General features: G+C 34.7%; 1 protein-coding gene across 1 annotated transcript in view; it reads left to right on the forward strand.

Moving 5' to 3' along the window:
* Positions 1 to 2,668: 2,668 nt before the first annotated feature.
* Positions 2,669 to 10,181, forward strand: part of LOC104472311 (cadherin-10) — a gene marked incomplete at both ends in the record, with an annotated part of 15,903 nt that continues 8,390 nt past the window's right edge. The window contains 3 exons of the mRNA XM_010087922.1: positions 2,669 to 2,798; positions 3,419 to 3,586; positions 8,729 to 8,916. Coding sequence (XP_010086224.1) covers positions 2,669 to 2,798; positions 3,419 to 3,586; positions 8,729 to 8,916 — 486 coding nt within the window. The remainder of the gene's footprint in view (positions 2,799 to 3,418; positions 3,587 to 8,728; positions 8,917 to 10,181) is intronic.

Below are 10,181 nucleotides of genomic sequence, written 5' to 3' on the forward strand. Positions count from 1 at the left end.
TACAGATTTAAGATCAGGCTTTAGATCCTAGAGGCCAAAGACTCTTACAAACTTTATCAGAAGCAATCTGTGCCTATGTAAAAGATGGAGCAAGGTCCAGACCAAGGAGTGATGACTAAGTCACACCCACACTGTAGTTTTTAAACCCCAGCATCACTGATCATCTTTGGTGGCTTGGGATTTCTGGTCTACATTTCTGACCAGTGCAAACAATATATTTGTAGTATCGATCATAGGTGATTTTCAGTAACTTCAGTGAACTGAAGCAAAGAAAAAAAACCTGATGGTTTGACAGCTGATGTGCACCACATAACATATATTGATATACTGATATGTTCCTCCTGTTCACTTCTTTGCATGGTTTCTGTCTGATTTTATATCTGCATTATGACACTCATAATTGAGCCAGCAATAACTATTAGACACATATTATTACCTTGTATATAGAAATTTTATTTATTTTTTTTAGAGCTATTAAACATGTTCCTCAGTTTTCTTCCAAATTATCCTTCTAAGTGGATTCTGCATGGTTTTTTAAATTAAAATGAAATTAAAATCTCATACAACTGACCTATTAATAAACACTGCTAGTTTGAACACATGAAGGAAATGTGAAAATCAGAAACATGAAATAATTCAGTTACATGTGTTAGAGAGAAAAATCACATTTCATGTGTTTGCAATATAGACTTTTCAGGTTAATACGTTGTGTTGTGATAAATTCCTTGATGATGACTGTTCTCTGTTTTTATGGATATGAAATGGAGGATTTGTAAACTTTACTTGGATAATGCTGTGTTGATCGTCGTACTTGGTGGTTTGATTTTATTTCTATTGTGTTATTTTTTTTTTACTTGCAACCCTTAAGTTTCTGAACATGATTTGTTCTTATCTTTCTTTTACACAACGCTTCTTTGCTATTTCAGAGCAAATATTCTTTAGGAGCAAGTATACATTCTAGCACTGCAGTTTGCTACATACTAAGATGGTCCAAAAAGTGAATTTTGGAATCAAGACAATACTCCTCAGAACTTAAATATATTCAACAAAAAGGCCATTGTGTCTTTTAACAAAATAGTTATATTGACATATGTCTACAAATGGGGCTCAGTGTGGCTGGAGATACAAGGCATTTGTGAACTAGAAACAGATGAAGTTTTCAGGACAGCTCTACCATCTCTACATTCTTATATTTTAAAGATGTTCAGATTTTCAGTTTCAGCCCTAGTCTAGGTGATCAGTAAAGCAATCACTGGTACAGTGCAAAGTATTCATAATTTTTATCTTATTTTTTCCATTATACTTGTGTAGCAATTTTAATTTTTTTTTTTATTTTGTGTTTGAGGTTTTGTCCTGTTAAATCAGTGATTTATTCAATTTTAATGTCAGTTGTAATACAACCAGGAATTTGCCTATTATGCCTTCTTTATGAGGTCGTAGTCCTTTTAGGGACTTACTGAAACAAGTGTTTCTATTCTAAGACAGTTGAAAACTGAACATTTCTGAGAACTCATCTCTGATTCAACAGTTAGGCATGTGCTCATTCCATTGATATTGGCGCAGTTGTCCATGTGATTGAACAATTGACTTGTAAAAAGCAGATTTGTCATTGCCTAGTGAAATCCCAAACAAAATGAGGAAGTTTAGCATTTACTTCTATTTGCCTTTCTGTGTATGTTAGAATAAGTATGTAACGTAGTCAGCCTGTGAGAGGGAATAATAGTTGTGACAAGTGTCTTGGATTTACAGGTACTTTATTTCACAATATTTGGCAGTATTTGGTGGAGGGAAAGAATTGGGATAAAGGGAGAAGTAGGTTTGAAAGTCTTCTGATGCTTAGAATAGTCCATGGCTAGCCAGTCACATGCATATGATCATTTATTTTCTTTTCCTTGTTTTTTTTTCACTTCTTTCCAACATACTTAAAATCATACCTGCACTTTATGGAGGTATTATGGGGGGGACATCCTTGTTGATGCTTTATTTTTCTGATGGAAGAGTTGAACAGGATGTAGAAACTATTTTGATTCAGCAAGAAATGGCAGAGGCAATGGTAAGCATTTCACATTTTGAAGAACTGGTATATTCCACTAAAATTTAGAGATGGTCTTTAAGATTAGGAATTTTTCTGGAGTAACCAGCAGATTTCAAAGTCCGTACGGCAGTATTTCTTCTAGTATTATCTGCTATATTAACACTTACAAGGCAGGGAGAACTGACAACTGTTTGTTCCCAAGTTCCAATGACCTATTTAATAATCTTTTTCTGTCATGTTCCTGCATGTGTAGTTTCATATCATGTTAACATCATTGCAAAAAAAAAAAAAAATCTGTTCTAAGTAATGAAAAGTAGATATTTATTGTAATAAAAACAAATAAATCTTCTGAAAAGAGAAAGTGAGTACATAAATATGAAATTATTGTAGGTGGATAAGGACAAGAATTCAGCTCAACTATTGTTTACCTTTGCTAATTAGATCTTAATCATGCTTTTGGGATTAGGGAAGCTTGGATTCAATTTATGTAGAATGAGATCCTGAAATAGAGAAGAATGTACCTGAAGTTGTCTATAAGATCAAAAATATATTTGATAGGTCCAATAGACATTAACTGAAATTTTCTTTAGGGTCTGCTTGAATGGAAATTGATGTTCTTGAACCTGAACTTTGAATGTTTCAGGAACTTCTGTGGTGCAAGTTACAGCTACTGATGCTGATGACCCTTCGTATGGAAACAGTGCCAGAATAATTTACAGCATACTTCAGGGACAGCCATATTTCTCTGTGGAACCAGAAACAGGTCAGGATAATTGTCATTATTTCCATTTACCAAAAATTGTGGATTTTTTCTTTCACTTTAAAAATCTTTGATGAACTGAAAATTAATTTTAAAAAACTAACAAAAATTAAATAATATCTCTTACTTATTTCCTCATAGTTTATAATTCTTATAATAAATATAAAAAATTAGAGTTATTACGGCTGACACTGTGAAGCATAAATAACTTTACAGTGGTACTGTCGATAGCTTAAAGATCTAAGTAACAACATTTTTGATAAAGGCAAGAATAAAGGTTTGCATCCTAAAAAATGTACTTTTTCTCTTAATGGTTATACTTGGACTAATAAAAGGTGTTCTTTCTACTCATAAAACTTGTGCATAAATATGGTGAATAGTTTTTAGCATGAAATGTAAACTGGAAGGGGAGCTGTGATGTAGAACTAAGGTTTGTTCAGCAAACAGGCAGCCTGTACTGAAAACTATTTATAAAGCTTGTGAACACAAATATGTTATTTAAAACATTAAATTAATATTTTAGAAATATATTTCACAGACTAATACAAAAAAATCATCAGATTGCTGCACATCAAAAATAAATATATTATTAACAATTTTTGTTTTTTCTTTATTTATTTAAGGCATCATCAGGACTGCTTTGCCGAACATGAACAGAGAGAACAGGGAGCAGTACCAAGTAGTTATCCAGGCAAAGGACATGGGAGGCCAGATGGGTGGATTATCAGGGACCACCACCGTGAACATCACTTTGACTGATGTCAATGACAATCCACCTCGATTCCCCCAGAGTAAGCTGTATTTAATAGTTGCCTTGCACTGTAAGAGCTTCAAACTAAAGAGTTAAGCAATCACCATCTGGTTTAATTTAGAATAAATCTAGATTATGGGGCACACATGAACAAAAGGCTTATGTACTGATTTATTCACTATTATTAAAGCAGTATTATAATGTTACAGCATTTGTTTGTTAGGAAGACAGTTACATGGTCAAATATTACTGCAGCAAACATGGAATACTTTCGAGCATTATAGGAGGGGGTGGTAGGTGGACTCATAAGAGCATTACAGCCATGTTTTTCTTTTCCCTTACCTATTGCTTAAAACCTACATACTCCCCCACTGAAAATAAAGCATGTAGTAATTCTACATATGCAGAGATGTTTGAATTGTAGTATCTGCTTAAATATTTAATCATGAAGAACGTGGAAAAGAAATTACTTGAAGGGAATCAAGCAGATTTGTACTTTTCCAGTTACAGAGCTACAAAACGTAATAGAACATTTCCCAACGTAAAGTAAATTACATTTAACTTTCTGTTTTTTAACAGCTTAAGTTTACCAAAGCTTTTTATAAAGTTTACCAAAGCTTTTTATAATGCTTTTTAACTTTTGATAGTACAGCTATCAAGACTTTGTATCCTCAAACTAAAATATAAAAAAATTCTTCGTCTCTATGCAGCGTGGAAGTATTAAACTATGGAACATCAAACTTGTTAAAGGTTAAGAATTTTAAATACATTTGAAGCCTTTTGCATATACTGTGGTTGTCAAATTTTGCGAGATGATTTGGACATACTTATTAGCTAAAGTATTTAGAGTATCCTTACCACCCATTTTTTTTCTGTATATCTCTACTGAATCCAGTAGTCATTGATGAACCATCCCTCAGGCTCAAAACAACACAATCATCAGCTTCAAATGATTCTGACTTTATTATGTTCTTTATGGCACAAATGGAGTACATAATTTTGTTCAATTTCATGTTGTAGTTAATATATATGTGTTCAGCTAAGATGTTTATCAGTATGTGATTTCATATGCACACTCAAAATAGAAAAATTGTGAACAATTGAGGACCTATTCTGGACAGAATTTATTGTTAATTTGTTGTTTTATGTTCTTTGTATTTCCACAACTTTTTGATTTATTATTCTTCTTGTTTACATTTGTATACAGAGTATTATGGTAATTCCAGTGTTGGGTAGGTGACAAATGCTATATTACTCCTCTGTGGACCTGTTGAGGAAGACTATTCAAAGATGTGTCATGTTCAAAGCTTTACAGGAATGCTAGTTTCAACAGTTAAATTTAAGACAGCATATAAGCACCAAACATGCATATTTATTCCCTTTTTTTTTCTTGTTCCTTAAGCAGTGTGTTAAATTGATTCTTAGAATGATGGAATCAACTTCCTAGATGATTTTTACATGACCTATCTTGCAGTCCAACATCATATTTGAGTCAGATGAGGATCTGATGTAACATCCCAGAAATAACTCTGCATTTTTCTGTTAATGTCAGTGTAAACCAGATGTGACCTCTGATTTAAAGAAACTTCTAGTTTCACTCTCAGCAGGGGTGGTGTGGTGGTGTTTTGTTTTGGTTTGGTTTTTTCTCTCTATTTTCTCTCTGCCTGTAGCTTTGCTCAATATAAATATAAATTTCACTGGAAACGGAACCTAAAACATTTATTAAGCTGACTCATTTTACTAGATGTATGAAAGTAAAAATAGCTATTGACTTAAAAAAAAAAAAATCTTTATTTTTAATCTCAGAATCCAAATAGATATTGTAATGATTTCCAATTTTAACAGAGATCAGTGACACTACTGGAATTAATACTGATTAAGTTAAATTATTCTTATTCTGTTCCATTAATAAAAAACACATGTATATTAGGTTCATGAGACAATCATATTCATATCAGATTTATAAATTACCAGCAAAAAATATTAAAAAGTCCATTATGTTGTCACAGGACTGAGAATATTACGGCTACATATTTCAATAAAATATTTCATAACAGATTAAACTCCTGCCACAAGTAACTCGGAATTGTGGAAAATTCTACGTATTTTATCATACTTTCTCAAAAAAACCCCAAACCAAAACCAAAACCAGAAGAGCCATTAATTCCTCTGTTGTTTAGATTACAGAGCAAGGACTTTTCAGAATGTTTTTCTCCTTTTGAAGATCTTCTGAAAACCATATATGTAGCGGTGGCTGTTCTTCAGAGTAAACATTATAAAATATAAAACGTTATCAAGGTTTTGTACAGAAAGGCCATCAAAGACCTCAGATACTGGATCTCTGTTTCAACTGTAATATTTCCAAGTGTTCTCAGAAGTAAGGCGATGGTCTTGACCAATAACAAAGGGAAAAAGTGTATTATGGACTTAGGTGCCTGAGTCTGACTGAAACTCAGTGCATGTGCATTACAGCAGGCCATGTCTCCTGTGAGACTACAGCTTGTGTTAGTCTCCAAAAATATTTACCTTTACATTATGTGCCTATTCAAGAGTAAATAGAGGAAGGGTGAACATGAATAAGATTGTGTTTTCATTCTTTATGACTGACTGAAGTATTTCCAGACCCAAGTGTGTAGACTTTAATCTTCCATCTGATTTCTAGTCTCCTTAGTATATGGAAAAACTTCTCATTTCCTTGATCCTCCCTTTTTTATTCCTGACAGACAAATGAAAGAACATCACTCACTGGAGTAAATGCAAACAGTAAATTATTCTCTTTGAGGAAGAAGGCAAGTGAGAGAAAAAGGATCGACAGAAGAGTTTTGCAAGAATAATTTTAGTTTTGTGTAGTTTATGTTCTGATATAGTGTCTAAAGCTGCACTGCACCTCATACACAGCCAATGCATTACATGTCTTCAGTGACAACAGATAATAAAACAAAATGTCTCATACTATGGTGGAGATTTCTATAAATGGACAGGTTAGACATAAAATTATTTTTCAGATTATAGGTTTCTGGTTATTTTCACTCTGATTCCACGACCTTACTAGCAATTCACGGTATGCACTCTTACCACTCCATAGACTAAATTAATGAGTTGAGTATTGCAGTGGGAGACAAAGTAGAATCAGCAAGGCATAGCTTGGGGATGTAGTTTTAAACACTCCAGAAAAAAATGTGTTTAATAGTTGACATATCATAAAACTAATTATAACATACAGACATTAATTGGGGAAAAAAAAGTAGTCTTTCACCATAGTCTCACATAGTACTGAATAAATGCTAAATGAGAGCAGAGGCTTGTTTTTTCTTCTGTTTTTTTGACCGTTAGGCGATTATGAAGAGATTATATACTAACGTAGCAAAGTACACAGATTTAGGTATTAGAGAAAGGTAATGAAAATGCCAGAGCAAATGCAAGATAAATCACTTGATTGAAACATCAAAATGTAACTGAGTAAAAATAAAATCATATAATGTGGAGTGTATATGGCCATAAAGTATTAATTCTGATGCTGTGTATCAGTTTCATACCAAAAGCTGCTTAAGTAAAATTATATGAAAAAAAAAATTTTATATTTTTAATTCAACATTTAATTACAAACTATACGTGAGTGTGTGGGGTTTGGTTGTTTGTTGGGTTTTTTTGGCATTTTTTCTTCTTTTTCTTTTTTGTTTTCAGGTTTAACAAACTATTACGTAACAGAACAGAAAAAAATAGTTCTATAAAATGAAAGTCTCAAATATCCCTATGAGTAACAGGGTTTTTTTTCAGTTAATGTTCCCAAAATCGAAACCAGTTACTTTGTCACTCTGTAGCTGGCATGTAATTTACTCTGTTAAGAGATACTGATAATCCTCACATATGACTCACCTGTACTTTCCTGAAGATATGATAAGATCATGTTGCCGGTGGCCTTCGTGTACTGCTTTGTCACTGCTCTCTCCCCATGATTCTTCCAGATTGCACAAAACTAGTAGTTCCCTCTCTGGACTTTTCTGTACTTCTTGTTTGTAATGAAGTACGCATGTGATGCCTTTTGGGTTACCTGTTCAACTTTCTGCTGTTCTGTCTGCTGGCCTTTACCACTTCCACTTTTGCATTACTGTTAACTGAACTATATCGTTCTAACTCACATTGCTTACCTTAGGAAGACTCTAAGTAAAACAGCAAATCTTGGAACTCTTAACTAAGGCCAGAGAAGAAAATGCTTTACAGTAGAGCTTTGATGACTTGACTTTCATCTTCAGAATGACAGCTGTATCTGCATTCATTTTAAAATCTTATTCTGAGTCTTCTTCATAGTGCATTATGTGTCCCACGTTTTCCTACTGTATGTTCTGACAGCTGAGAGCAGAGCTCTCAACCTTAATTTACAGTTTCCACAGTAAGGCTGGGACATAGAATACTAAAATGTATGGTGATGTTTTCATTTCAATTCTTGCAGCATGTCTGAATGATGATAGTTTTATTCCTATTTTTTTATCAGCTGAATGACACCTTATAAAGGGTTAAAACTGGGCTAGAGAAAGTAGCACAAAACCAAAATTGAAGTGTTCATAAGCCTTATTTCAGTATGAATTAAATGCTTTAACAAGTATAGGCACACCTTCTGTGTGTGGATTTTCAAAAACTATCCCTGTATTAAGTTGTTATTCAATTTTATTTAATATTGTATCTGACTGTCTAATTTTGAAAGCTGAAATTGCTTAGAATTGGCCAGTGAAGTCAGGGGGTTCTGTTCTTTGTAATGCTTCCATGATTAAATAGATGTAAAATGTATCCCAAAAGGTTCACTTTAGATATTAAGGGGAAAAAAGCAGAAAACACAGAGCAGTCTTTTCACATGATATTTCAGACATAGACAAGACAAATACAGACATAATTGATTCATCTTTGAGACAGGAGAACAGAGGTCCTTTTCAAACCTATTTTTCTATTATTTTGTTTTTCTGTGTTTTTGTTTTCCTACAATTTTGTTTTCAGTCTTCTACCTAAAGTTTTCCCCTGCATAGTTCTCTGCCTCACATTTTGCCCATCCTCCCAGTATTAAATGGCAAGTTCTCTAGAATAAAAGATACACAAAAATATGTAATCAGCTATTGTGTGACACAATGTTAATTTAATGCATGTGTAATGCCTTATGGGGCTCCTGAGTGGCTCTTTGTCTCGTTGACAGGTACCGTCCACCTCCGCGTTCCCGAGTCCTCCCCAGTTGGGACAGCCATTGGCAGCGTCAAAGCCACAGATGCAGACACTGGAAAAAACGCAGAAGTAGAGTATAGAATTATAGATGGCGATGGGACAGATATGTTTGATATTGTGACACAGAAAGACACACAGGAAGGCATCATAACTGTGAGAAAGGTGTCTATTAACAACATTCACTAAATTGTATTGGCGTCAATGTCATGCCACAAATGTTTATTGGAATAAAGTCCTTAGATCATGTGATGACATGTCCTAGTGGTTTAACAATTGCAACCATCCCCATCAGTGGCTGAACAGTACTAATTCTTTTTAAGACGAACTGGAAATAACAGGTGGTGACAATATCTGAGACGCAGCATGGGTTTAAAGCATTATTTCCAGAAAAGAATGCAAAAAATGGACTGCCCTCAAAGTGTTAGTACTAGTTATCTCTGTGATTTCAAATATAGACTTCTTTAATATTTATGTAACCTATTTTCTTCAGGAAGCAATATGCAGTTCATTCACTACTGAAAGACATAGGTTTTCACTGTTTAGGAGATTCTCATCAACATAGGTGACCAGTGTATGCCAGAACACAAACATACTCATGGAAGCAGAGTCACAGGCTAGACTGTTTTGTTCCTGTTTCCAACACATCACCTGGTTCACACATGAGCAGTGAATAATGATGGTGTCCCTGTTCTAGAGATAGCTTTAGTTCTGCCTTGTCTTGCATGCCAGAGCACTTTCAGAAGTGTAAGATCTCACATGTAGAAATGCCGTTCTCCTGCTCCTCAACAATTTCCCATCCAGAAGTCCCTCAGTCGTTTTCTTTGGGACTTTTAAGATGTGTTTCTAAAGCATTCAGGCAGCATTTCTAACATAAAGCACTGCTTATATTAGCTTTTAAAACAAATCTCCTCAAGCACAGAATAACAAATTAAACACTACTCTAAAATACATCGCCACATCTCTTGATAATAGCATGTACTGAGTTAAGCTGAGACAGAGTTAACTTTCTTCATAGTAGCTAGCAAGAGGCTGTGTTTTGGATTTATGCTCAGAAGAAAGCTGATAAAAAGTGATGTTTACATGGCTGCCAAGGTCTTTCAGCTTCTCTGGCTGTCTGCAAACAGGAGAAGCTGGGAGGGAGCACAGCCCCAGTTACTAGCCCAGGCTTTGATTTTAGGTTCGGGATTGAGACCCAGAGTGGCCAATAATCTATTCCATAACATACACGTCATGCCCAGTATATAGGTGAGGACCCTCTGGAAGATCGTCCCTTTTGGTTCCGGATCTCTTTTGCTCTGGGTCATCTCGCTTCAGGTGGTCACTCTCCCAAAGCCTTCCCCCCGCCCCAGCCCGGTCAGCTCTCGGTCTGGGATGCTCAGACTGTTCTCTCCATTCCCTGAGTGCGGTTTCGGGACTCTCCCTGCTCT

Source organism: Pterocles gutturalis, unplaced genomic scaffold (genome assembly GCF_000699245.1).
Source record: "Pterocles gutturalis isolate BGI_N339 unplaced genomic scaffold, ASM69924v1 scaffold38601, whole genome shotgun sequence".
Classification (NCBI taxonomy): Eukaryota; Metazoa; Chordata; class Aves; order Pterocliformes; family Pteroclidae; genus Pterocles; species Pterocles gutturalis.